At 55.5% G+C, this 27,956-nt stretch overlaps 2 protein-coding genes across 3 annotated transcripts in view; one reads left to right on the top strand and one right to left on the bottom strand.

The window, feature by feature from the left end:
* Nucleotides 1-14,910, top strand: part of Kiaa0513 (KIAA0513 ortholog) — a 51,725-nt gene extending 36,815 nt beyond the window's left edge. For both annotated transcript variants that reach the window (XM_052166387.1, XM_052166388.1), the window contains 8 exons: nucleotides 1,013-1,083; nucleotides 2,286-2,481; nucleotides 3,287-3,327; nucleotides 3,975-4,053; nucleotides 6,185-6,262; nucleotides 9,854-9,934; nucleotides 10,202-10,296; nucleotides 11,079-14,910. In XM_052166387.1, the coding sequence (XP_052022347.1) occupies nucleotides 1,013-1,083; nucleotides 2,286-2,481; nucleotides 3,287-3,327; nucleotides 3,975-4,053; nucleotides 6,185-6,262; nucleotides 9,854-9,934; nucleotides 10,202-10,296; nucleotides 11,079-11,128 (691 nt within the window). In that variant the 3' untranslated portion in view covers nucleotides 11,129-14,910. The remainder of the gene's footprint in view (nucleotides 1-1,012; nucleotides 1,084-2,285; nucleotides 2,482-3,286; nucleotides 3,328-3,974; nucleotides 4,054-6,184; nucleotides 6,263-9,853; nucleotides 9,935-10,201; nucleotides 10,297-11,078) is intronic.
* A 1,300-nt stretch (nucleotides 14,911-16,210) lies between these two features.
* Nucleotides 16,211-26,988, bottom strand: Cibar2 (CBY1 interacting BAR domain containing 2). Its single transcript, XM_052167279.1, has 9 exons — nucleotides 26,966-26,988; nucleotides 24,646-24,880; nucleotides 22,061-22,129; nucleotides 21,873-21,974; nucleotide 21,608; nucleotides 19,864-19,973; nucleotides 18,208-18,321; nucleotides 17,008-17,109; nucleotides 16,211-16,336 (listed from the first exon to the last, which is right to left on the bottom strand). Exons 1-9 carry the CDS (start codon nucleotides 26,986-26,988, stop codon nucleotides 16,211-16,213), a joined length of 882 nt encoding a protein of 293 aa, XP_052023239.1.
* Between the last annotated feature and the right edge of the window lie 968 nt (nucleotides 26,989-27,956).

The raw sequence follows: 27,956 nt of genomic DNA, 5'->3' as shown, positions 1-27,956 counted from the left end.
TTCCCACAGCCTCCTGCAGCTGTCCTTTCCACCTTTCCCACCCCAACGAGCCAGCTGTGAGTAATGGCCACAACAGCTGTCACCCACTGAGGGCTAGAACCCGTGACCAGCATCTTCTGGGAGCAGAGTAGTGGCTCCCTCCTGCCCCAGTGGGAGATGAGGTCGTTCTGTTTGCCCTCCTCATTCACAGTTCAGTGTCTGTAACTGGACTTGTAGAATTTCCTCTTTTCAAAGCTTCCTTCTCTCCTTTTGTTCGCTGAGTTGAATGGCTGTGTGAATATCCCATTAATATCTGGCTGTAATCTTTAGCGTCCTGCAGGACAGTAAAACGGTCCCTTTCAGAGTAGGAACGGCACTCAGTATGCTGCTTTCCTGCATGCAGTAGTTTGTTTTGATTTTCAGCAAGTGATGTGGAAGGCATGAGCATTTATCCACTTGCTGCCCCTGTACCAGGATTCGGGACAGCAGTGGCCCGGGGCCTTAGGAGTTGTACATATTCTTACCTCACCCAACCACAGAGTCTGAGCCTGGGGTTGCCGAGAGGTTCATGTCCTTACAGCCCTCCCGGGGACCTGAGGCTCCTGTGAGGGACAGCACAACACCCTGATGGGCCCTGAGAGACAGGAGCAATGCCAAATGGTCTACATCAGTGGTGTGGGACCAAGGCTTGAGGTGACTTCTGGTCCTGCCCCTGATGGGTGCACCGGCCTGAGCTTCCTGGGCCTTGATGTGATCTTAATGTGAAAAAGAGCAGGCCGAGAGACACCTTCCGACACCCAGAGCCAGACAGTAGTGACCAAACTGAGGGCCACGAACACTTTCCCACACCTAACCCAACCATGCACCTGCATCTTGGTACTGCGGCTTCCCAAGCACTTGGCCCTGCTTAATTAGCTTGCAGGGGTGCTGGGCCTGGGAAGTCACACGCCTTTAATCCCAGCACGTGGGAAGCAGAGGCAGGTGAATCTCTGGGAGTTGGGTCTCTAGCCAGCCAATCTTGCTCCCACCCCAGATGCCACCAGATGGACGACTTCGGGCCCGCCAAGAACCTCATGACCATGTGCTTCACCTACTACCATCTGGGTGAGTCAGCCCGCGCAGAGCCCCCACCCTGGGGTGACACAGCAGGAAGGGAGCTTCCTTTATCAATAGCGGGTGCCGTGTGGCTTCCAGAGAGAAGGAGCTGATACTGGGAGGACAGCAGGCATGAGACCCCTGGTGTGCACGGAGATGGGATGCACTTGGGGTCGGGCCATGGCTGTCTATGCTGCAAAGGAGAGGGCAGGGGGCAGGAGTGCTACATGTGGGGTCTCAGCTTTCCGCTCCAGCAAAGCACAATTCAGAGCTGGCTATCCCAGGGAGCACCCTGGGATTATATCCTGGGAAGAGTCGGGGAGGCTGGGCATGAGCAAGCAAAGACACAGAGCCTGGAAGTCTCTTTTGGCTCATGGTATTGAAAGGGCCAAGGTGCAGGAGCTCTAGGGCGTCTTGTGCTGAGCCCTGCAGCCAGCCAGAAGAGACCAGTTCCACTCTTCAAGGAGGGTGCTGGGTGCTCCCTATGGAGGCCTGGGCATGCGTAATTGAGCCTGCCCTCACAGCCTGCTTTGTCCCCAATGCTCCGTTCTCATGGTGCAGCCCCTCTCTCTGCATGTGCTCCAGGTCCCCTCTCCCAGCACCGCCCCCCCAAATGGCCTGACACTATAGATCACGGCAGGCTCTGCTTGATGGCTACCTTCAGGTCAAATGGAAAGGTTTGACTATTCACCCAGTCAGAGTCCATCGGGGTTACCTTTGTGGGGTTATTTCCACGCACTGCCCCACAGAAGGAATTCTGGAAAACCCACCCTCCTCCCCCGATCCCTTCTCTCCCGTATTTACCTGATAAAGGTCTATTCCAGATGCCTTTGAGACAGGTCTGAGTCTCTGCCCTGTCCCCTAACCAGGGCAGCCTCTTCTCTCCTGTTACCAGTCTCTCAGACCTGCTGTATGGCACTCAGTATAGACTTCTCTTATCTTCTTCCCAGATGCCAGCTCCTTCGGGCCACCTCCCCCTCCTCCCGGTTCTTGCCCACTTCCCTGTGTAGTCTGTGCTTATTGAGCGTCCCAGAGATGCCTGGCCTTCCCTTGTGTGGGGAACTTGCCAACCAGCTGCTTCTGACCACCCTGTTGAGGAGACTGAGGGCAGCACACCCTGTCCTGCAGTCCCTGGGAAGTACCTTCAGGCACTCTCCCTCTCCTGTCAGAACTGCAGACCTCTCCTTACTCCACTTCTCCTCACTTTCAAGGCAAGCCACACCTGCCCCCCACAGAGCCCAGGGAGAAGCCAGCTGGCAGCATCGACTCCTACCTGAAGTCGGCTAACAGCTGGCTGGCCGAGAAGAAGGACATTGCTGAGCGGCTGCTGAAGAACACGGAGAACATGAAAGGCTTCTTCGGGGGGCTGGAGACCAAGCTGAAAGGACCCCTGGTCAGGAAAAATGAGTGAGTGTGCACACAGGCCTGAGCTTACTGAGATGGATTTGGGAGAAGCAGGTGGCTTGCCCAGTCTTGGCCCTGCAGCTGTTCTGAGTCACACAGCTGCCAGCCCAGCACGACTCTGCACTCCAGGGCTTCCCATGGTTTCCACATGCTGCCTGCTCATTGATACGCCATGTTTCTTGGGCTGCCAGGAGCATATGGCTTTGTCGTTTGGCAACAGGAAGTTGAACACTCTGTCCCTCCTTCCTCCTGTCACTGCCAGGCAAGTTAATGTGAGCAAGATCAAGGCCTTGGGTGCCAACGCCTGCAGGGGAGGCTGCTCTGGCAGATGAGGATTTGTTGTTCTTTTGTTTGAGACAGGGTCTCTATGTGGCTCGGGCTGTCCTAGAGTTTGCTTTGTAGACCAGGCTGGCCTTGAGCTCACAGAGATCCACCTGCTTCTGTCTCCTGAGTGCTCGGACTAAAGTCATGAGCCACCAGACCTGGCCCCGGAGAGCTCTGTGCATTGGTCACAGGTGCTGAAGCTAAGACACCTTGAGGAGAGGACACAACAGTACAAGGGCAACCGTCTAGGGCCCTGCACCGCTTGAGGCTTGGTTATAGCCAGGGTACACAACCTGTCCCTCCATGCCCACTCAGTAGGCCCACAGAAAATGGTACCATGCAGTCTCAGTGCCACAGGCCTCAGTGCCACTGTGTCACTGATCCCCAACGCTCATCAGAGGAGTTGCACAGAGAATGGGGCAGCATCTGCGTGTGTGTGGCCTGGGCTCCTTTTCACTGCCGTGCTCTCTCTCTCTCCCTCCAGGGAAGACGAGAGCAAACCTAAGGACAGACAGATGAAGACTGGTAAGAACACAGCTCTCTGGGCTGCCTGGGGGTGGGCCTTAGGGAGATGGAGCCTATGGCAGGGTGGAACCTGGGGGTTGGTGCCTGGGATGAAGGGGTCCCCGAAAAGGAAGGCAGAGCCTACCTCTCTGGTAACCAAGACACCTATCCAGGTCTCTTAAACTGGCTCACCATTAAGCAACAGTAGAAACAAGCAAGCTGCAATGAAAGGGCTTTGCTGCCTTTCTTTTGTTGTTGTTGTTGTTGTTTTGTTTTGTTTTTTTGAGACAGGGTTTCTCTGTGTAGCCCTGGCTGTCCTGGAACCCACTCTGTAGACCAGGCTGGCCTCAAACTCAGAAATCCGCCTGCCTCTGCCTCCCAAGTGCTGGGATTAAAGGCGTGCGCCACCACCGCCTGGCCCTTTGCTGCCTTTCTAAGCAGACTATGCATATACTAAATTCTTAGCCCCAGATAGTTAAACCAGGTGTTAGAGGGAGGATGCCACTTTATGGACCACACAGGGAAGACATCCTAAACTAAGGCTGGCAAAAAGCTTCTCAGAATTTGGACAGTGACTTGATGGCTTTGTGGCAAGCTGCTGAGGGTCTGTAGGATCTGCCCGCGGGGAGCCCAGACCAGACTGCCCTCAGATCTCCTTCCTCCTGCAGTGACTGTCATCAGCCCCGAAGATGAACAGAAGGGGGAGAAGGTTTACCTGTACACGCACCTGAGGCAGCAGCCCATCTGGTAAGGCTCACCTATACTCTGCCCATCCAACCTGGCACAGCAGCTGCCCAGCCCCTCAGCTGCCTGTGTCTCCAGCAAGGACAGTAGCCGCCCTCCCCTCCAGGGTAGTCACAGCAGGATGATAGTGGCCAGCAAGTGTTCGTAGGGATGTGAGGACATCTGACGCTCCATGGGGACTAGTGTGGAAATGCCTGGCAGCTCCCCAGGGGTTAACAGAGTCCTATGTGAGCAGCCATTCCATTGTGGGTCCATGTGTGTACTCACACAGAAATCATCAGTACTGAGCTCCTAGCACACTGGTCAGAATAGTCCCTAATGGACAAGGCCAGCTGGCTCTAGAATCAGCATGATGTGGTCTCTCCACATTATCAGGTGTGGAGTAAGCCTGCACACAGATCACTACACAGTGACCCACAAGACGTTGTTGTCCTCCTGGTAAGAGAAGGCAGACTGCAGAAGAGCGGGAGTCATCTGATCCATTCGTGCAGAGTGCAGGGAACACAGAGCTGCAGTCCATAGGCAGCAGTGGTGGCTGACTGGCTCCTCATGGGGCCGCGGAAGTGCTCTGGGTTTAGACAGTGGGGGAGCTGCACAGCCGATTATACTTAAAAATCACTGAGTTGCAATCTGTATTTCTTTATTCAATTTTCTAAATCATTATTGTGAGCGCATGAAATGTTTTGCTTGTATGTATGTCTGTGCACCATATGTGGGTCTGGTGCCCTCGGAGGCCAGACATGAACACTGGATCCCCTAGAACTGGAGTTACATCACAGATGACTCTCCGCTGCCATGCGGATGCTGGGGAATCGCAGCTCTCTGAAAGAGTAGGAAGTGTCTTAGCTACTGAGCCGACTCGCTAGTCTCCTACACACCTTATTTAATTCTGCTGTGCCAGGACTGTCTGCAGTTCCGTCTTATTGGGTTACTTCATGGAATATAAATCACATCTTAATGTTATTGTGCATACACACACACACACACACACACATACACACACTGAAGGCTGAAGTGAGAACCAGGGGCTGTGCTTTGAATGTGTCTCCCAAAGGCTCATCTGCTGGCTCTCTGGTACAGTGAATTTGAGCTGCAGGGAGCTGCAGGAGTGAGGTCTACAGCAAGCGTCTGCCAAGCGGGCACCATCAGGAAGGAATTCAAGTCAGTTCTTCGGAATGGGTTGTGACGCAGGGCCACTCTGTGCACTTAGCTTTCTGGAACTCGACCATCTTGGCATGCGGCCAGGGAGCCTTAGCAGTGCCAGTGCAAGGCTGTTGAGACCCGCTAGCCATAAATCTCAAGTCAAATAAATATCTTTATATATCATTGTGCTGAGATCAGTAGGTATTAGCACAGAACAGACAGAGACAGCAGCAGTCAGGAGCCCCGGGGAGCCTCCCGTCTCGCATTCACTGGCCAGAGAGGGGCAACTCTAGCATGGAACAGAACACCCCTCCCTCAACATCATCATGACCCCTCCCTCAAAGGTCCCAGTCCAGTAGGGATGTGTGCCTGAGAAATGCCATGGGCACCCTCAGGGCAGAGGGCTAGGTAGAGGCTGGCAGAGGTCAGTATGGAGAGGCTAGACCTGAGTCACCTGGAGATCCTGTACAGCAGTGAAGGGAGGAGCTCGCTGGGTCTGGTGAGTGACCGTGCTGGGCCCTCAGGGTCCTGGAGCTGGTGTAACAAAGGGTCAGAAGCCACTCTTGTGGACACTGGGCCACAGGGCTCTGTTCTCCCACACGCTCTGCGGTGGAGTCAGAGCTGCCCGTGGACCTCGCTAGCTCTCCTGTGCAGTGTGGAGCATAGGCACCCCTGAGCTTCTCCAGGAAGAACTGTTGCTGATCCCATATTCCTGTGGCTGTGCTCCTATGACTGCCGTGGCGTTTGGAAGCCTCACTGGCCTCCGCCCCACCCCGCCCCTCACTCCATCCACCTGCCTGAGCAGCGGAGTCGGCCAGCCTGCTCCATCTTCCCACAGGCCTTTTCAACTCTTTCATCCCCTGCAGCTGCCCAGGGCAGCACTTTATCCTCACCTCGGGCCTTCCAGACTCTCACCAGATGAGAAGCTGTTGCTTTGAGCGTGGAGGGAAGAGAGGACCTGGGTGAATCTTTCCCATGTCTCATCCTGCAGGCACACACTGAGGTTCTGGAATGCAGCCTTTTTCGATGCTGTCCACTGTGAGAGGCGGAAGCGGTCCCCCACCACCAGGTAGGAGCCAAGATGTCCCCTCCAACCTTGGGGGAGAGGACCAAGTCTTGGCTGAGTCTCCCAAGTAGTCCTTGGGAGCCAGCAAAATGGCTGAGCCGCTGTTGATGGTCTCTTCCACCCACGTGTGCCAGAGCCCTGTGGGCTGCCTGGGGGGTCAGTGCTCACAGCTTTGGGGGTGCGGGGCTTAGCTTGCATGGTGCTTCCTGTTCTGGGGCTCTGGCATGATACAGCCTGATCCTCCTTAAAATGCTACCTCTGCCCAAGGGAGACCACTGGCCTCCAGTCCGCCCCTCTGCTCACTGTAAGAACCAGGCCTGGCAGCGCAGCTGCCCCTGGACTCACTGCTGAGCCACGCAGACCTTCCTAGCTGTGCCCAAGATAGTCCCGCTGCTCACACACCCTGTGGGACCCTATTCAGAAAGCATGGGAAGCAGGAAGGCGTGTCCCAGTAACACAGAGGCCCTCTCTGTGTGGAATGGGCACAGATTGCTACCCATTCAGTCAGCTACAAGGCAGCAGTCCCTGTGGAAGCCAGGCCGGCCCTACTGGACCACCAAGTGTGGGACTTTGTAGCCAGGATCTCAGAGCTTCAGTAGTTGACCATCACTGGGGCCTTTGGCTGTGTTTGGGAGGGAGCAGATAAGCGGAGCGTCATCTGGCCAAGGTTCCTCTGCTGGCAAGTGATTATTTGAGGTAGAACCCTTCGTCAGAGGAGCAGCTGAGGCCAGTGGGAATGAGCTGGCTTGGCGAGTCCCATGACTGTCTGGTGGGACTGTTTCCTGGGGAAGCATGGGGTGGGCAAGGCCCTAGACTCCCAGAAGCCCCTGGGGAGAATTCCAGTGTCTGGAGGCTGGCGGCCTCCGGTATGCCATCGGCTTCTTTCTGAGCTCTCCCAGCTCCTAGGGATCCGCCTGTTCTGGGTCCCGTCTCTCTGTCGTCTCTGCTCCCGCCTAGGGTGATCCTCTCTGCCTGTTCTTTTCCATCCACATATCTCGCATGACCTTGACATGTGCCTTTGTTTACCTGTTTCTGCTGCCGCTCCAGAGGGGATGCTGGAGAGCAGGAGGAGAAGAGGTGTGTGTCCACGTGACTTTGCTCCTTACAGCTCTGGGTTTCTTCCAAGGCCTCTGCCAGGAGGGGAGGGTACCTCTGGGGAGGCATGGCCTGTGCTAGCTAGCTAGGCTGGTGACAGGGCATGGCCCAAGACAGGACCAGAGCACCTGAGATAGAAAACAGGACACTGAGCTAGTCCAGGAGGCAACATGGCACTGTCCATGGCCCCTCTGCACCTGGGTCAGGCGCGGGAATCCCACTCGTGTGGAAGTGGAGGGATGGACAGGAGCTCCTCTTGTGTGGAAGTGGAGGGTGGGGGTGGGGAAGCTTCTCATCTGCAGTTCCTCCCACTCTCACTGGAAGGGAGGATTGTCACCTGATCCAGAGTCACATGGAAGGGCAGCTACCCCCTCTTCTTCAGCCACTGGGTGACCAGAAGAACTGGGTGATGGGTCCTTTGAAGCAAAGATGGGCTGCCTTTGAGCCTACATGGGGTCTGATTCATGTTTCCCAGAAGCCCCTATGACATGTAAATTTTGGAGTAAAAGCCACACCCACTCATAAAGAGTTGTGACCCCAGGTAGGTTTCCTTGGAGCCTGGATGTGCATCATGTCCCATTACTCACAGCTGTGCTACTCTGATGACCCTTGCTGCTGTGGCTTTACAGCTGCTGTGAGGAGTATTCAGGCCTGGCATCCCCTCACAGTAGCAGGCTCCCGCCATCTCTCAGAATCCTAAGACAAACCATCTTCCTAGGAACAGCTCAGGCCCGTCACTGCCTCCCCAGACAACTGAGCAGGCTCATCCAGCTAGTCCAGTGACCTGTTCTGAGTCCCACTGAAGACACTGCCAGCTGCCTGGGCCTCACAAGTCTCCTCACTGGAGCCCAAGAGGCTAACTGGCCACAGCACAGGCCTGCTGGAGAGCAACTCTGATCCCCAGGCCTACAGCAGCCATCTTTTCTAGTGACCTCTAACTGCAGATTCCCTTCTATCACCCAGTCCCAGAGGTTCCCCTCACCTGCTGGACACACACACATTCATACACATAACCACAAGCGTAGATTTTTTGATCAATGTTCTGTGTGTAGGACATTCATTGACAAGGCCTGAACTCAGCTCCCAGGAAGTGACTAGATAGCAGGCACCAGCCAAGTTCTCATGACCTTCCACTCTTTTGTCAGAAGCCAGGTGACACCTTAGTCTTAGTCCTTTCTACAGCAAGGAGAGTCACCTCCTCCTGGGGTCAGGCATGCAGGATCAGGGAGTATGTACTGTGCACGTGTGTGCATGGCAGGTTGCTGGGTGGTACACGGCTGTTTGTACCTGAACAGCCTCACAGCAAGTGTTGGAAGGCTGCACTGTCCCTCCAGTGCACTCTGGGGTCTTTAGAGATGTGCTGCCTGAGCTTGCAGAGGCCACAGGTGAACTCCATCCTGCTGAGCTGTCGGTGGCTGGGCCAGCAGGAGCCCGGCCTGGGCCTTTGTCCCAGTTTACCTGTTCGCTATGTTCTCTCTCTCCCTTCCTTCTGCTTCTCCACGACTGACCTGTCCTTCCTCCATGCTACGTCTTCTCTCCCCGTGCTTTAATCTTCTCTCAGCCTCGCTTTAGTTAGAGTCATCCATCCTGAGGCTTTTCTTCGGAGGAAGTGGGCCACAGTGAGCGCCCCCTCCTCTCTGAAGCTATGTGTCTGTCTCTGAGTCCCAGGGCCTGACTTCGCCTGGGCACAGACACAGGGGGCTGCTAGGCCCTCTGAGGAGGCGGCTGCTCCAGGAGCCTCACCAGGAAGCTGACAAGCCAGGGTGATGGTGACACATGACGGTCTTTCTGAGACAGTGGCAGGGGTGTCAGCACGGACATCTTCCTATCCTACTCCTGGGCCTTCCCTCTACACAGGGCAGGTGGATGCCCCAAAGAACACCCCAACATTACCCAAGTACCCATCCCATGCCACCTGCTCAGTGTGAGAACAGAAAGAGTTCTTAGAGACTGCCCACCACTCCACTACCCAGTTGGGCTCTCGATTTTGGGCCGGCTTCATAATGGCTGTGTGGTCCCAGGCCAGTGCCAGGAGAAGTGTGGAGTGTAGAGTGTTTCCTCTATGATATGTGGAGCAGGAACAGCCATGTTGTAAGGCAGGCAGAGTCTGTGTGGAAGGGACATTGTGACTGTCATATATTCTCAGGCTCCCTGTTCTTATGTCTCCTGTAAATGTTGCCTTGCGCATCTGGTCCAAGGTCACTGGGCAAGGTTCCAGGCTGAGTTTCCTGGCCCATTGGATGGACCAAGTGGAAAGGCTGTGAGTGGCCAAGCCCTCCCAGGTCTCCAGGACAAGAGGATGTTAGCTTTGCTTTAGGCAGGGAATAAATGCCTAAAGGTGTTTGGGGCTCCCCCAGCAAGCAGCAGGCTCTGGTGGAAATTACCTGCCAAGGCAGATCCCTATGCACCCAAGGGCAGTGCAGACTACCAGCCCCACAGAGCAGGGAGGGAGGGTCCCAGGCCATTCTGAAGCCCATCCTGTCCTTCCTGTGCCCACAGGGAGAAATGGTGCCACATGACCCAGGAAGAACGGGACGACAGCCTGCGGTTCAATGAGAACATCACCTTCGGGCAGCTGGGGTGAGAGCCAAGCTGTGAGGCCAGCCTGAGCCACCTACCGGGACAGGGCAGGCGCAGTGGGTCTAACCTCTTAGGAGCACAGGACTGGGTGCTCAGTCCTCCTCTCGAACCTGGGGACAAAGTCCAGTTAAGAAGTATAAGTGACATTTTCACCTGACAATGTTCCAGGTCCCAGTCATCCCTCCCACCCCCCGTGTTAGAGCCCAGTATCTTGGCGCCCACTCTGGGCTGGCAGGAGGGTAATGGTCTCCTGTGGTTTTCCTCCAGCACGTTCACCCACAACATGCTGGCCTTTGGCTTGAACAAGAAGCTATGCAGTGACTTCCTGAAGAAGCAGGCTGTGATCGGCAATCTGGACGAGGGTGAGCTGTGCTGGGGATACGATGGGGAGGTGGGAGCCAGAACAGGCCCTCTATACTGGGGCTTCCCGCCCTGCCCGAAGGAGGGCATCTGTCTCCCTGGCTTCCCTGGCTTGCCTCCTTTCCTGAATCCGTGGAACGGATGCTCTGGCTGTGCCACTGGAAGTCGTTTCTGCCGAGGGATGGTGGGTGTCATGTAACACAGCCATGTCAGAGATGAACCTGGCCCTGGCAGTCTGTGTCACTGGTGCAGAGCAAAACCCTGGCCACAGTTGGTACCTTCTAGAGTGCCACTTGTTTTGCCCCACACCATCAGGGCAGCATGGCCAACAGTGGGAGAGTCTGAGCTTTCCCAGAGTCCTTCTTGCCTCACCCCGAGAGCCTCTGGCCTCATCCCAGCACTGCAAACCCCAGGTTTGCTACTGCTGCTTCTCCTGGGCCGAGGCCAGATACTCTGACCTGCGTTCTGATGAGCCAGTGACTCGCTCCTGCCCTCCTCTCCAGCCAGGAAGAGGGGCTGTGTGAGCATGGGGACACTTGCAGCCATCTCCAAGTGGCTGCCAGAGCTCTGTGCCTTTTTGTGGCTGCTCGGGGCCACACTCCACACATGACACCATTCCTGTAAAACCCATGTTCCTGAGAACAAACGCCCACTTCCGCGTGTGTGCTCCTGGAGACGCGCAGGGTGCTGGTGCACGGCCAGCAGCCTCATCTCTGACCTGTGTGCAGACTGAGCCAACCGTTCCTACACACCATCTCTGGAATAATCCTCTTCTCTTTTCCAGAGCAATACAAGCTGCTGAGTGACCACATCGAGCAAATGGCTCCAGAGTAGGAGATCAGCACATGCTCCTGTCCCAGGAGCTGTCACCCCAGTGATAACCCTGCATGACACCAGCAGCACCCAGAGCCGCTCCTTGCCGCCCTAGAACTAGCAGTTAAAAGACTCCATAAGCCTGTCTCCCCTGCCTGTGTCGCTCTCCCTCTATGTATAAGGCGTCCCTTGGGTTTCACAGCTAAACACGAGGGACCATCTACCCCCCACCCATCCTTGAGCCCCAGGCTTATGAGATGAGACGGAGGAAGAGGCCATGAGAGATGGTCTCCACAGTTCCTGCTGAGAGCCAGAGACATGTGGTCACGGAGGTGCAGGAGGGGATCCACACAGCTGCAGTGTGAGCAGGATCAGTGCTGTGGGTGACAGCCTGCCACTCCCTGCCACAGGACTCCCTGTGAGTGTAAGCTGTGTAGAAGGACCATGGAGGCTTCCCGAAAGGTCTTGGCTACCTGCTCTTCTCCACCGCCTCATGGGACAGGAACTGAAAGAGAACTCAAGGGTTGTCACTTTCCTAGGGGATGTGACTGTTCTGCCAGCCACAACCATGTCTCAGGCTCAAGAGCTCCGTCAACAGAACCTCTGAACTGTCCACTCAACGTGGTCTCTCCCTCAATAGCATGCGAAGTCCTTCAATCCCAGGCAACAGCAACATGTGTCGTGGGATGCAAGAAGCGTGGGGGAACGTTCTCTTCGGCAGCTCTGGGGGGACACCCTTGCTAGGAGCAATGGTTCAGCCGGAGCACATGGGATGAATCTGACTGAGGGAGGAGACCACAGGAAAGCAAGGTTGCCTGGTAGCTCCAGCCCACAGTCCTCCCCTTCTGAAAGACCCACAGTGGTCTGCCTCCTCTGTACCCTTGTACCAGGACTGACCCTCAGCATCCAGTGTGCTGACTCTAGAGCTGCTGTCCCCATCCACCCCTGTGGCCTTGGTCCCTTCTGTGCCAGCCATTCTGGTCACTGACCTTGAACTAGGCCTGCGGGCTCTCCTGTCACCCTACATCACCTCATCCTTCTCTGTCCCCTAGCCTTCAGTCACATTTAGTCATGCTCTGCCTGTGAGCACAGCGGTTCTCTCCTGACAGCTGTGGACTCAGCTGGTGTGGGCGAGCCTTTCCCGTGGGAAGAGCCTCTAGGATGTCCAAAGAAGAGCAGGATAGGCCGAGCTTGGAATGTACATTTCCTGGATGTTGCGGGTAACTGAGGCAGTACATCAATCAAGCAAATGCTGACAGGCACATCAGCCCCTGATGGCGTAGTATGTGCCAACTAGTACACCTGACCCAGCATTGGGATCCTATAACCATGCCTGTCTCCACTCTGTTTTAGGGAAGTAACAAAGTGAGATCGCCCTTGCTAAGTGCTGCTGTCCTTTCTAGAGCCTTCCTCAGCTGTGCAAGCATGGTGGCCACTCCTTGCTCCTCCCAGTCCTGCATTGGCATGAGTTCAGGTGCAGTAGGACATGACTCCAAGGTGCTGTGAGACATGCAGATCTCGTGCAGCAGCACCTGTGGTCTGACCTCTGCCTTGCTCTGTGAACCGCCTTAAGGGGAAGAGTGCCAGGGGTTCCAACGTGGGCTTCAGAAGTGGCTTTGAGACTGTCCCTACCGACCTTTTGAGATAGTCACTTAAGGAAGAAGGAAGAATAGCTCTCTCTTGTCTGTCTCTTGTTCCTTATTGTTGCAGATCCAGCTCCACAGAATCAGAAAAATCTGACCCACATTAGACCCACGTATACTGCTAAGGACATGGTGACCCTCTGGGGACAGGGCAGCCCTTGATGGGAGCAAAGCTTGCAGGTGCCTGGAGGTGGTCCCACCATCGCCTGCAGATGTCTTCTGTTCACAGCTAGGTTTAGTGAGCATTTCATGTCAGCCTCTGGCCAGTGTCTCTGGGAGGTCACTAATCCACCCCTGAGGTACCCTGTCATAGCTCTTGTGTGGATGGGCCTCACTGGCAAGCTCTCCTTGGCTCCCTGCTGAGCCCGTGAACCACAGACCGTTCAGATTACCTGAATACCCAAGCAGTATCTCCAGTCTTGGCTGGTAGTGGCCCAGATCTATGCAGGCCCGTTAGCGCACATTCAAACCTTCCTGGGTTGTGACCTTCAAGGCTGTGTGAGTCAGCATCAGCACAATACAGTGTTTGCCCTCACAGGAAAAAAAAAAAAAAGTCCCCCGTTCTGCAACCAGGCCAGCAGCGGCCGCCAGTCTGCTGTTTTCAGCTTTGTTAGGATATTGTGGGTGTTGGAGGCCAAGCACGGCTATCTCCAGGTTGCTTCTGCCTAAGGTCCAGGCAAAGGCAGGAGAATCAAGAGTTGAAGGGCATCCTCAGCTACATAGGGAGTTCAAAGCCAGCCTGAGCTCAATGAAACCTGGTCTCAAGACAAGAAAAAAATCAGATACGGTCCTAAGAATGCAGCGTGGGCTTAGAGGCAGTGCCCCAGCTTGAGACTTGGCCTGCTGCAGAAGGGGGATTCACAGCCTGCCTTGTCCTCCTCACCTGAGAGGAACAGTGGGTCTGACCCTGTTTCTGCAGCCCAGGGACACAGGAGGCTTCATGGACAGTGCCCTACTCTTGAAACACCTGCCACTCTAGGTTGCTTCTGTGAAGGGAAGTATGTAAAAAGCTGAGGTCTGATTGTGGTGACATCAGCAGTCCCAGACCACAAGCCATACCCAACCTTGACCTTCCTGGGTCACACTGACCAGTTGCTTTTTCTGTTAGGAAGGGAAGGTCTGGGTCTGCTCAGAGCAGCTTTATTCCGGTTCCCAGATCACATTCGGACAACCAGGAGACTTGAGAACTAGAGGAAGGCAGTAGGAAGGGACTTGAGGAGGTGGCTGGCCCTGCAGCCTCAGGGAGATGACAGGACCGTTCTCAGCAGATGCCTCGGCACCAGGCTCCTGCCAGATCCCTCCCACTGCAGAGCTCACTAAGGGCTGAGCTTGCCTCACAGCCACAGCCTCCAGTCTGTTGATCTTGTTTGCAAGTAGACGCCCATCTTCATGGACCTCCCCGGGGAAGTTGGTGATTTGGGGGACCAGCCTCACTGCAGACTCCAGGCTCTGACAGGGACCCAGCTGCAAGCCATGCTCTCCTGAGCTATAACTCCAGAGACTTTGCACTTTATCCAGAAAGGACACCCCCCCCCCCATGGATTGCCTTGCTTTGACCCTGAGCTGAGGCTGGCCCTGTCCCATCCGTCCTCCTAGACGATGGATGTATTAATGGGAGGAAGGACCGAGACCCTGCCTGGGTAAGAAGGTTGGCTTATAGCCAGCCTTGCAAGAAGTGCTGGTTTAGGGTCAGCTGGGGAGAAGAGCCTTGGTCGGTGGCCTTGGATTGTCACTTCATTCAGGATAAAGATCCCTTGGGGGGGGTGAGTTGGACATTTCACTGCTAGGAGATACTAGAGGCTCAAACAGCAGGCCTGTATCCCCATGGAGAATATGTGAGGACCTGGGTCGTCACTGTCTCGGCTATACCCGGTTTTACCCCGCTTTCTGTAGAGATTCTACCTGCAGTCTGTTCTTTCTCGGGGTTCCACATCCACTTCTTGCCAGCAGTTCCCAGTGACGCTGTGTTTTGTATGTTAGTTACACAACTTCGTGTCCCACCAGGTCATGTTCTAAAATTAAGGCTGAGAAAGGTGTGAGGTCGAAGATCTCAGGCAGTGCTGTTTCCCGTGAAGAAAAAAAAAAGTGTATATATCCATAGATATAGTACTTTGTCTTGTCAGGAGGTGGAAACTGAAATAAATTATCTTTTAAAAAGAAGTCAGATTAACTCATTTTCACATATCCGTGAGGACTTCATGGAATACATTGACACGTCACTGGCCTTACAGAAATAGATGCCCCAACCCAATCTGACTCACCTGACTAGACAGACCAAGGCTAGGCTGGGTTCGCCTGAGGACAGAGTGTGGCCTGCTACTTGGACCTGTGGGCCTCCCTGGACCTGATCACCACATGTCATGTGGGGCCAGAATTGGTGTCTGATACCTGTCACTCCCCAGGTAGGAGAGGGGAATATTTTGATTCAGAGGGGGAGGTGGGGTCAGGAGGCAGCTTGATACCTAAGTGGTGACCATGCCTGATGGATCGTCCAAGTTGTCTGTGGAGCAGAATTGCAAAGGACAGAGACATCTCCTCAGGTGTACGGCCCTGGCTTGCTCGTGGAGCCCTCACACTCCTAGGGAGAGCCCCCAAAAGAGTGAGCCAAGGGCTCCACATACGCTCCTGGTGTCCCCCATCTACCCTCTGTCTATTCCCACTTTGGATCTCTGTGCATCCATGGCCCCACAGCCAACATGTATATATCATGGCATGTCTGTGTCATGGCTGAGTTCAGTACACATCTGCCAACTTCATGCCCTGGGGTGAGGAGCCTGCGGACGGTCTCTGTGGAGGGCTGGGAGGCAGCCACTGTAGGCACTCTGATCTTCCAGAGGGGACATTTGGACACAGACCTTCATGCACACAGGGAGAACATGATGTAGAATCAAAAGCAGACACCGGGCATCATGGCCACAGGAGCGGAATGAGACCACACCTGCCAGAGGCTGGACAAGGTCTGCACAGCCCCTCCCTCCCAGCCTGAGCCCGCCGACACCTGGCATAGCTGTGACATGTCATCTAACACCTGATGTGGCTTATGGCTTCCAAGCTGGAAGGTCCATGCAGCTTTAGCTTACCAGTTGACAGTCCTTGGCTGGGAAGACCTCAGAGACCAATCCACCATGCTTTTAGCATTAACACAAGTGTGCTCACTCCTGTCCCCCAGGTGAAGTCAGAAAACAGACCCAGCACGGATGCAGTTGAGATTCACATATCTTTTACTGACCCTGGGAATACGGATCTGCAGAGCAGCCTACCGATAAAGAACAAACATGAGCCCGCGCCAAGCGGTGGTGGCGCACGCCTGTAATCCCAGCACTTGGGAGGCAGAGGCAGGTAGATTTCTGAGTTCGAGGCCAGCCTGGTCTACAGAGTGAGTTCCAGGACAGCCAAGGCTTTACAGAAAAATCCTGTCCAGACCAGCCTAGGCCTTCCACCTGCCACAGGGATCCTGTCCCTAGTCTCGGTGTCCTCGCTGCTGTCCCTTGATGTCCTCCAGGGGGATCTCCTCCACGGAGTCGGCCTCGCTCTCCTCTTCATCTCCGGTCTCCTTCCCCTGGCGTGCCAGGGTACTCTGAACACTCTAAATACCAGAAAGAAAAGTCACAACCACAGCATCCGAACCAGGAGTGACCGTGAGTTGGAGAGGTGGCACTTCTATACCACTATAAAGAGTGACTACAGCTATGAGCCACCACCAGGTGGGTGGGCCAGGAGAGAATAGGGCTACCAAGCAGGGAAAGGGAGTTTGGAGAGAGCCTAAGTCCTTCACTGTGCTTAGAAAAGACCTTCATGAAACTCAGTGACAGATCCTGGCCCTGGTTACCTCCCCTCACAATGGCCACCTCTCTTCCCCTCACTGACTCTGGCGCCATGTCTGCCCTGGCCACGTCTTACTTGCCCGCACTACCAGTTTCCCTGGCGTTGTTAGCCTAAGGCTGATGGAGGGCAAGCCTTTTCAGAGCCGACAGGTGACTTTTGGTGCGCGTGCCTTATTCCTGACATCCTCAATCTGCCTGTGGTCCAGGTGAAACAAAGCCAAACCTGTCCCGGTGCCAGAGCTCCCCACCCACCCACCCACCCACCCCCCACTCCAGTGCACTCCCCTCAGTGTGCCACTGAGGTGGTGAACACAAGCAGGAGGCCATGGCAATGCCACCAAGCAGTGCCACCGTGCGCACTGTTGCAGTTCTCAGCAGTCCATCCACTTCCCTGGTTTCTTCCCCTCGTCCCCGGTGATATGTAACTGCCCACCTGGCTGGCCAGAGTCCAGGGGAGAGATGGAGTGGGGTTGGCGTCTGTGAGCGGCCGAGCTTCGCTATGCCCATAAATTCCACGCATCTTGGCTCTGAAGTCCTGCCAAGGAAAGACCAGGGTGAGTGGTCTTTCCCAGCTTAAAAAGCACGAGAAGGAGGTAGAAAGCAAAGGTAGGACGCTCAAAGGCTCTCTGGGCACTTCCTGTTGTCTATCTCACAGACCCCACAGCAGCCCCCGAGAGGATGTTCTAATCCCAACCCCTTCAAAGAGATGGGAAAACTGAGGCCCAGAGACACTAGGTAACAGTCACACAGGAAAATGGCTGGCTAGAAATCACTCTCAACCCCCGAAAGAGTATTATAGAGCTGAGACTTGGGCCACGGGCCTGTAACCCTGGGCACTGAGGAGTCTAAGGCAGGAGGATCACAATTAAGGCTATCATGGACCCTAGAGACGAATGAAACTTGGGAGAACATGGGGTTTTTCTACAGCCTTCTGTGTGGTTTTATAGCTTATGTAAAAACCCTTTGATGGATAGGTCATCCCCGTCTGTTCCTGAGTACCAGACTTAGTGGATTACCCATGGATCCTGGCATACGGAGTAATTTCCCCTTGCTCCCTTCCCCCAAGGCTCTAATGCTCCCCAGCTGCTGGCTGGTGTGAACAACCCACCACAGGGAACCTGGGGCGGGGGCCAAGCCGTGGGCTTTGTAGGCTTCAGACACCAAGCTCTACCATAAAGCCCCACTCTGCCTCCCAGGGCACCTGTCCCCTGGCCCAGAGCCTGCGTCTGGAGGACAGTTACCTCCACCACCATTTGCACACTGAGGAAGAGGCCTTTGAAATAGCCCTGCTCCATACTGTGACACAAAGCCACAAGATAAAGCCACAGGTGACTGGCTCACAGCAGTGGGTTTGAGGCCGGAGCTCTGCACAAGTTTGCTGTGCATCTAATCTAATGGGGACAGTCAGTGCTTTGCACCGAAAGCTGAGTGCCAGCCACAGAGGCCTTTATCCCTGCTGTTCTTCTTCAGTACTAAACAGTCCTGTGGTGCCGAGCTGATGACATCCCCAGTAACCAGAGGAAGAGACTCCTACAGGGGTGGCACCGGACCTGGTGTTTGAAAAAGCTCAGCAGCAGAGCAAGCTAGACAGAAACCCAGGAATGCACACACAGCCTGCCGAGGTGACACCCACCTGCAGGTCTCTCTCCAGGTCATAGTTCTCCAAGGTCTGGAAGGCACTGGAATACACCTCCACGGCCTTGGCGTGGAACACCATCTCGATGGTCACAAAGTCAGAGAAGATTCTCTGTGGGGGAGAAGCCCATGTCAATACAGCAGAACCAAACAGGGGTACACCATAGACCCCAAGCCTTTTGAAGTTTCGGAGCATAGCCCTGTTCATGAAGGCGAGAAGACCCCACAGGTGCCAAATCCCTTTCACAGGACCTTTTGAAAGGCCTCCCATCTAAGCCTGCCCCAGTTCCTAGCTTCATCCATTTATATGCTCATCCATATTCCACCAATAATTCCCAGATAGACACCACATATCCCAAGCCCTGGATCTAGAGGGGGGTGGTCTGGGGTCTAGCTGACCTCCTGGACCCCAGAGATGAGAGGGGTAAACACAATATAGGTGCCCTGACCCGGGGCAAAGCCTAAGTCTCTGAGACTGGCAGGAGCTTGGGTCTTGAGTTGGGCTGGGGATGGCTACGGAGACGGAAAGGTCTGGGCTGCTCCCTCGGGAAGAATTTTTTTTTTGCTCTTTGGACACGTGAGCCACCAAAGGGTGTGAATCCCAAGAGTGGCCGATCAGAACTGCTGGTCAAGAGGTTCATGGGGTCGAAGAGTGCACAAGAGCGCACTGGAGAACAGGAAAGGCAAGGACATCCGTGGTCAGTTAGTCCTGCAAGAGCAAGTTCCTCGAGACCCGAGGCTTGACCTAGTGTTCCATGGTGTTGGGGGCGGGGCGGTCTGGTGGCGATAAAGGGGTCGCTGCTTGCCGCACCGCTCATCAGCGTGGCTGCTTCCTAAAGGGGGTTTAGAATCTGAGGGGGTAGCTAGGACGTCATGTTGACACAGGTGAGGAAGAAGAGCAGGAAGGGGGTGGTGGGGAAGAACTCTACCTCAGCATTCTCCTGGTTGGGAGCTGTGTCTAGAGCACTGGACAACCGGGTGAGGAAGGGTGGCCTGCCCTGAGCAGACAGCCTCTCAGCTGCAGAGCCCTGGCCACGAAAGGCTGTGTGGTCACAACACTGCATGAGCACTTACTGTCGAGCACAGGCATGTACACACACACATACACACACATCACACACGTGTGCACACATACACACACATGTGCACACACACCACACATGTGCACACATACATGTGCACACAGGCGTGTGCACACACATGTGCACACATGTACACGCACACCACACACATGTGTACACACATGTGCACACATGCACACACCACACACATGTGCACACACACATGTGCACGCACACCGCACAGTGCACACCACACACATGTGCACACACACATGTGCACACATGCACACACACCACACACATGTGCACACACATGTGCACACATACACACACACATGTGCACACACTCACACGTGCGCGCGCACACACACACATGTGCACACACATACCACATACACATGTGCACACACACATGTGCACACATACACACATGTGCACACATACACACACATGTGCACACACATACCACACACACATGTGTACACACATGTGCACACATACACACACACACACACACACACACACGCACACACACACACACATGTGCACACACTCACATGTGCACATACTCACACAAAGCTGTCACTGCCTACCCGAAGATCCTTCAGCTTTTGTTCCTGGAAAGCATCCACAGTCTCCGCCAGGTGGTGGGTAGAATGGTTAGTGTCCACCGAGGCCCTCTGTGCACTGGTCTCCGCCTGGCCTCAGGATCACAAGAGGTACAAAGTGTTCCAGGGGGGCCCTGGCCCCTAGATACTTACTCTCCTGGGTTGTTCTCACTAATCTTTGGGGCAGTTTCTCCTGCCTCATGGGGTCTCTGGGTAATATGGTCAGTGAGGAAATGGTCAGGCAGGATCCTGATAAAAGACTTGTCTCGAGTTGGGACGGACTTGCTTCATAGCTGTGTGACCTCAGATGTCACTTAACGTCTCTGAACTTCAATTTCCATGCCTATAACTGAGATAGTAAGGACACCTGCTTGCAAAGCTGGGAGAATCAGACGTAAGGGGTGCGGAGCCACTCCACAGTGTAGCCCGTGCTTTGCATGGAGAAGCCTGGAGGGCCCCAGACCGATCCCCAGCGCCGCTAACAGCTGTCATTCCGAGGTGGGCACTTGTGGGCCTCCGTATTCTCGGTACCTGATCCTGCCCACGGGCAGTTGTGGGTGAATGGCTTGCTCCCTCCTGGCAGACTAAAGCTGCCAGGGCCAGGGCCCGAGCAGTGGTCACTGGAACTGAGTTCTGAGTTTGGCATTTAAAGGCCATGTGGGACACTGAGGAGGCCATCTCCATGGCCCTCGCTGTCCTCTTCTTTAGAATATGGCCCTAACACCGACTAAATGCTTGAGAAATGGTGGGACAGGGGAGCGAGGGGCTGGCGCTCAGAAGGTCCCCAATAGGGGAGGAGGTAACCAGGGGGTAGGGCCCAGGGTGAGCCTAGGATAAAATTCAGAGGTGCTCACTCCAGGCCGAAAGCCATGCCTGACCGACCCCCCTTGCTTCCGGTGTGGTGTCCCTCACAGAATGGACACCAGGATGGTGGATCCGAAGATGTGTGCCTCCTAAGCCCTGTGCCCTGTCCACAGGACACCAGACATGACAAAGCACACTGCAGGCTCCATCGGCCGTGGACTGCTGAGTCACATGACCTGAGGTGCATAGTGATCCTGAATTCTCGGATAAACTGACAGGAATGAGCAGGAGTGGAACTAGGGAAAGGTGTGACAGCAGAGGAAAGGTGGGGGGGGGGCGGACAAGGACTAAGGAGCACAGAGGGGGTGTGGCCTAGACGCTGGGAGGGGTGGGGCCAATCCCCTAGATTCCCAGAGGAGTAGCCTGCTTACCTATGACGAGGCCAGAGGGTCCCACAGTGGATTCTGACCCTAATCTGTAAAGTGTGTATGTGTGTGTGTGTGTGTGTGTGTGTGTGTAAGCCAGCTAGACTGTGACCATAGTGACACCCTCCCACCATGTCTCTCCAAAATGTCCCCAGAGGTCAAAGCAAAACTATGACTTGGGTCCATGAAGGGCCACTCTGAATGAAGCCTATTCTAGTGACAAGCAGGGCAGAGGTGACAAGCCCTCCCAGTCCTGCACCCAGTTCATAGGCAGGCTGGAGCCATGCAGAGACGGCAGTGCCCACGCTCTCACTGGGACTGGCATCCACAGCCAAGCTTCTCTAAGCTTGGGCAGCAGGGCTGGGGAGGGCAGTGGCTAACCTGTCATCAGAACGCCGATGCCCCCACAACTGGGTGGCTTGCTGGGCAGAGCCCAAACCTCCTGGCCTAAGCTTCTGCCCTCCCTTTGCCTCACCCTGCTGTGCCGCTCCCGTGTGCACTCTGTGCGCTGGCCTCGCCCGGTAAATCTGGCCTGCTCTTCCAGGAAGTTTTTTTTAACCTGTCTAAAATGCCAAAAGGCAGCCGACCAGAGACGAAATGCGACGCATGACACTCACCTGGGACTGAGGAAGACTGTTAAGGATTCAGGTGAAGCCAGGCGGCCCGCAGGAGGCACCCCTTAGCAGCCCCTGCCCAGTGGGTCCGGATCCCCAAACCCGTTTGTACACTGCGTAGGATGGCCTCCCTGCCTAGCAGAAAGGATACGATCATTTGTCGATCGGAGGGCGACTTCTGCCTCAGTTTCTCCAGCTTTTCCAGTTGTTTAATCTCATTATTTTGGACACGTTTACATTTCTTGATATCTGCCTACAACAGAGAAAGAGAGCCATTTCCTAGGGATGCCAAGGGGGCCAGGCCCCACCCCTGCACACCTTGAGGTGCACCCAGCTCACCCGGGTCTGCTTTATTTGGGCACCGTAGAGCTTCAGGGGGCTGAGGACCTTGGCCTCCAGCCTCTCAACCTTCAGGGCACATGTGGCAGCGTGAGAGAAGCAGAAAAGACCACGTTCATGAGCGGCGCCTGCGCTCCGGGGAGCACCGGGCCTGGCCCTGCCCTCAAGGGCTCTGGCTTAGTCTGTCTAAGTTGGTGACCCCATCTGTGAGCCGGGACAGTGACTGTGCCCCAGGCGTCTCAGCAGGTCAGTGGGACATGTGAAGAGACTAGGAGGACAACACAGGCACAGAACTTAGGGTGTGTGCCGCGGAGAGTCCCAGCACGGCAGAGAGATGACTTCAGAGACTTCTCCTTCCTGGGCCCAGTGCAGTTCTGGGCCCCAGACTGCATCAAGGTGCGTACATGCTTGGAAACGTGGGTGGAGGTTACAGAAAGTTAAGGCTGGAGCGGGACTCGGAGCTGGCGCCAGCGGGTGCAGGAGGAAATGCAAGACCCTCGGACCTCGGACGCCAACCCAGGCTTCAGATTCCAGGTTCCCTCCACAGCTGACAGCTCAGGAAGGAGAGAGGACAAGGGCCCCCTCTCCCTGTGGGTGTTTACATCAATTATCAACTAGATTACCTAGAGGACAAACTCTGGCCACATCTGTGGGGACAGTTGCTAGCTTGGATTAAATTGAGATGGGAAGGCGCACCCTAATGTTAGGTGCCCCAATTTCACGGGCTGGAGTCTAGAACTGAAGAAAGAGGAGAAACTGAGGTGAGCATCGGCCTCTGCCGCCCTGCTTCCCGACTGCAGGGGCCATGTGACCGGGTGCGTCACATTAGCCACTATGACTTGACTTTCCCACCCTGTGAGCCTGATAAACTCTCCTTCCTTAGGTGTGAGGTGCTTGATCTCAGCAACCACAAGCCCCACCCCCCCAGGTCCCCGTAAGATCATGAGGTGGTGTTCTGGGTCTTGGGGAGCACCAGCAGCAAAGGAGTTCTGGGTTTAGTGGAGAAGGCCCGGGTGCCAGTGTCTGGGCGCGGCAGCTAGAGAGGTCTGCCCTTCTGTCATGGCTCCTGGCATCTTGGGGTTTGGGCTTGCCAAAAGAGCAGACATGGCCGGAGCCCCCACGAGGCCACTTCTTTCCAGCCTCCTGACCGTTGAGAGGGATGGTGTCATGCTAAAGGATCATGGGAGGGACAGCCCTACCCTTTCCTCATGTTCAGAAAACTCAGTAGCAATTCCTTTCTCTGTCCCTTTGATGTCCTAAAGGTTTAAGAACAGAATGTCCTTCTTGGTGGCTGTATGAGCTCTTTCTCAGGCTCAGTGCCAGCTCTCAGCATGGGAGGTGGGGCACAAGCCAGGTCCTGAGACTGAGTGGGGATGCTGGGTGAGGATGCTGAGGGGGGATGCTGAGGTGGGGATACTGGGTAGAGATGCTCAGGTGGGGATGCTGAGGTGGGGATGCTGAGGTAGGGATGCTGAGGTGGGGATGCTGAGGTGGGGATGCTGAGGTGGGGATGCTGAGGTGGGATGCTGAGGTGGGGGTGCTGAGGTGGGGATGCTGAGGTGGGGGTGCTGAGGTGGGGGTGCTGAGGTGGGGGTGCTGAGGTGGGGATGCTGAGGTGGGGATGCTGAGGATAGGATGCTGAGGTAGGGATGCTGAGGTGGGGTGCTGAGGTAGGGATGCTGAAGTGGGGATGTTGAAGTGGGGATGCTGAGTTGGGGATGCTGAGGTGGGGATGCTGAGGATGGGATGCTGAGGTGGGGATGTTGAAGTGGGGATGCTGAGATGGGGATGCTGAGGTAGGGGTGCTGAGGTGGGGATGCTGAAGTGGGGGTGCTGAGGTGGGGTGCTGATGTGGGGGTGCTGAGGTGGGGATGCTGAGGATGGGATGCTGAGGATGGGATGCTGAGATGGGGATGCTGAAGTGGGGGTGCTGAGGTGGGGATGCTGATGTGGGGGTGCTGAGGTGGGGATGCTGAGGATGGGATGCTGAGGATGGGATGCTGAGATGGGGATGCTGAGGTGGGGGTGCTGAGGTTGGGAAGCTTGGTGGCACTCAACTGCCCAGCATGGAGCTGAAAGCTTCAATTTTCCCACTGGTTAGACCCAAGAAAGGGTGCCTCATACTTGAAATTCTGACATTCAAGAGGCTGAGGCAGGGGGCTGGCCTTGAGATCCAGGCCAGACTGTTCTACAGACTGATCTTGTCCCCACCAAAAAGGCAGTGAGCAGAGGCAGCCACCCGGGTGATCTTGTGACATCTCCATGAACCATGAGAGAAGCCTCTTCCAGGGACAGTCACCCTCTGTGTGTATCAGGAGCTGTCTGTCACACAACCTGTGCCGTGTGTACCCCTCTGTGGTGCTCGGCCATGGGAGAGCTGAGCATTCTTCTCTGCCAGTCAGACAGGGTGTTTCTGAAAAGACATCCATTGCTCTATCGCCATCTCCTTTATCCTCTGGACCACACCCAGGAATGAGTGGCCCTCACCCAACACCGTGAAGCCTTCTCGCTCTCTACCCTGTCACCTGCGTGACCATGAGGGAAGGGGATTTCTGGCTCCCGCTCCCGCCCAGGGCTATGCTCACCTCTGCCTGCCGATAATCCTGCACTTTGGCCAGGTCCTCGGCGAAGTCTCGAATGGTAGCCCGCAGCTCAGGGTTCTCCGTGTTGGCGAAGTCTATCAGCTGCTTCACCAGCTGGTCAGCCTTGTCACGCAGCCGGGCCGTCTTGCGCGTGTAGGAGGCCAACAGTGAGCAGAACTGACCAAAATACCTCTCTGCATTTGTCACCGTGTTCTCCATGGCCTTCACCTGGCTGTCCCTGGGTCGGGGTGATAGCGCTTAGTGCAGAAAGGTCACGGTCACTGGAACCACCATACCCACCTCTCCAGGGTGCAAGCACCAGCCAAGCCTCTGGTCCCTGGGCAGTTCTGAGGGATATCTCGAGCCCAGTGAGGCAGGAGACTAGACCTGCCTGTGTCCCACAAATGAACAGGAAGGATCAGGTGGGGCCTCCGTTCAAACCTGGGCTCTGTCCCTGGGGCTTGTGAGAGGCTGCAGCACCCCCCCCCCCCGCACTCTTGTGCACACCACTGCACCAGCTGCAGAAGCTTTTCCCTTAGCCTCTCTACTCCCAAGGGTCCTTCCCATGCTCTCTCCTCTGTCGCCCTTCTTAGAAGCCTTTGTGTTAAATGAATGACGCTTTGGGAATCTATTTGAGGCTGACAGATAGTTCAAGGATCCAGAGAAACGGCTCAGGGCGTGGGGGGAACACCACCCAGGCATGGGGACCCGAGTTCAAATCCCCAGCACCTGTGTTAAAGGTCGGGGAGGAGCTGAAGAGCTGGCTCAGTGGTTAAGCATGTCTATTGTTCTTATAGAAACACCCAAATTCAGTTCTCAGACTCACAACCACCTGTAACTGCAGTCCGGGCAATCTGATGCCCTCCGCAGGCCTCCGCAGACACCTGTACTCCTGTGCACAAACCCACTTCTGTATATGCATAGATGCATTACTGAAAAATTTAAAAATATGAACTGGGTGTGGTCAGGCATGCCTTTAATCTCAGCACTAGTGAGACGGAAACAGGCAGATCTCTGAGAATTTGAGGCCAGCCTGGCCAGAGTTCCAGAACAGCCAGGACTACATAGAGAAACCCTGCCTCAAAAAACAAAACAGTGCAAAACACACACACACACACACACACACACACACAATCTTAAAAAAGACAAAAGGTCAGGAGTGGCCCAATGTCCTCCTCTGTTCTCCACACAGTGTGCACAGTGTTATAGACACACAAATATGTAATTAATTTATACTTATAATTAAATTTATACTTAATTTTTAAGAGGACCGCTTTGCACACTCTCTCCTTCCCAGCATCTTGTCTCTCGCAGTCCATTTGGTATCAGGGATGCTCCAGTGGGGAGGTGTTGCCGTGGTTACCTGTGATGGCTCCCACTGGATGCTACATGGTGCACCACAACCTTCGCCAGGCTCCCTGCGGGGTATTTGGTCTCTCTATGCTACTCTATCTCGATGCAGCCCACTGGCCACCACACTCCACACTCTTGCCCTCTCTGACACACCCTCCAGGGCTCATGCCCCCTTCCACACCCCGCAACCTGCCCCACAGTCAGCGTTCAGGGACAACCTGTGTGCTCAGTCTTCATAAGCGTACAGGAGGCTGTCGTTGTACCTTAGGCCTCCTGCCAAGGTCCCCTCCCCTTAGCCCCAGGCCGCTCCTGTCCTTGCCGCCCTCCCTCCCTAGAACCCAAGCCCCTCTTGTGCCCTCTAGTGGCTGTAAGGAGCATTGTCTCACGTCTGCTAATGAGTTTCAAGATTCGTAGTTTGCAAATGCTCACACTTCCCTAGAAGAGGTTGCTGTCAACATTTTTAAATCAAGTAAACAGAAGCCCAGAGAGGCAAAGCGTCCTGCCCAAGGGCATACAGCAGGCCAGAGCCCAGGACGGCTGTCCCTCAAACACAGTTAGACATGCAGGCCTCGGGATCTGGGAATCAGCCCCAGAGGGGAAGACTGGAAGCCGGCTTCTAAGGAGCGCTCTGGGTGCACCCCGGGCACCCGAAGTCTGAGTCACAGGGAGACTCAGCCAGTCAGGGAGGGCAGGTGACAGTGAATCTGAGGCCATTAGGCAGAGCAGTGGCAAGGTCTGGGGCCTGAGGTTTTGAAGGAGTTCCTAGGAGGCAGGAAGACCAGCGAGTGGCATCACCCGGTCTTCAGGCTGCAAAGGTGAGGCTGACAGGTTGGATTCTGGTAACCTCAGTGGTTCAAGGCCTCCCTCCACTTTGAGAAGGGGCGGCAGGGAGCTCACCTGCCCTCCTCCCCGACGTGGCAGACCGTGAGAATCCCACCTGCACGCCCCGCCCAGCAGCTGAGCTGCTCACCTGGAGAGGACGACGACGTTCATTGTGGACAGAGGCGCCTGCTGCCTGGATCGTGGGGAATAAGGACAGGGCCCCAGGGGTCCCCTAGTCAGAGAGAAGCCTGCTAGTACTGAGCCCAGCTGTGTGGTCGGCCTGGCTCAAGGGACTCTGCTGCCTGGTTGCCAAGCAACGGGCCATCCCCAGGCAAGCCCTGGGAGGAGCCCAGCTGGTTGCTGGGCAACCAGGGCCTCCCCTGCGGGGTGAGAAGGGCCAGTCTTGCCTTGGGGCTTAACTGCTCTAATGTGAATTGGAAGTGAGACACAGGGCCTCCACAGGCCTTTGAAGACGGTGCTCTTGGGGTTCAAAGTGCTTGTACCCACCCGGAGCGGACAGGGAGATCCCTGAAGGCGACTTGCCTGGGACTTCACCCTGGGCCCTGCTGTGTAGGCGAGGCCCCCTCCCCCATCCCCAAGGGAGAAGGCCCGGTGGGCGGGGCCTGGGAGGCAGTAACACTGAGGTTGGGGGGTTAGTAGGTGATCGGGCAGTCCTAGGTCTCCCTGAGTATGCGAGTCCCACTGTTAGAGTTGGGGAAGGTGACCCCAGCGTCAGAGCACTAAAATCCCACTGACCCGGCTGTAGTTTACTCACGGGGAGAGAAGTCTGGGGGTCACCGCTTCCCATTTCACTTTAGGTACAGAGCAGAGCCATTCCCAGGCCTGGTGGTGGAGGCAGAGAGCGCAAGGCTCCCCGGGATGCCTGTCACACTGGGTCGGTTTTTGTCATCATGCTGGGATTTGTTTTAAACACTTAGTAAGGTCAGCTGCGCCAGATTCAAATCCCACGGAAAGCGCCCATCTCCCTAGTCTCCTAGACAACCGGAGCCCCTGCCGCGGGGAAGAAGAGGCAGGTGGGCGGGGCACTGGGAGGCCTCGGAACACACCTGAGAGCTGGGTCTCCTTGGCACCTGTGTTATGCTTCCCCTCTGGGGTGCGAGGACAGGATTCTCCGACGA

This window comes from Apodemus sylvaticus, chromosome 21, assembly GCF_947179515.1.
Source record: "Apodemus sylvaticus chromosome 21, mApoSyl1.1, whole genome shotgun sequence".
NCBI classification, from domain to species: Eukaryota; Metazoa; Chordata; class Mammalia; order Rodentia; family Muridae; genus Apodemus; species Apodemus sylvaticus.
Note: the sequence above shows the minus strand (reverse complement) of the source record. Positions and strands in the feature narration are given on the sequence as shown.

Coding starts and splice junctions, on each gene's coding strand:
- Cibar2 (XM_052167279.1), bottom strand. CDS start 26,988: ATGAACGTCGTCGTCCTCTCCAG. Junction 21,975..22,060: donor CCCAAATAAAGCAGACCCGG/GTGAGCTGGGTG, acceptor TCTCTGTTGTAG/GCAGATATCAAGAAATGTAA. Junction 16,337..17,007: donor CCTGGACTCTGGCCAGCCAG/GTGGGCAGTTAC, acceptor TCTGGTATTTAG/AGTGTTCAGAGTACCCTGGC.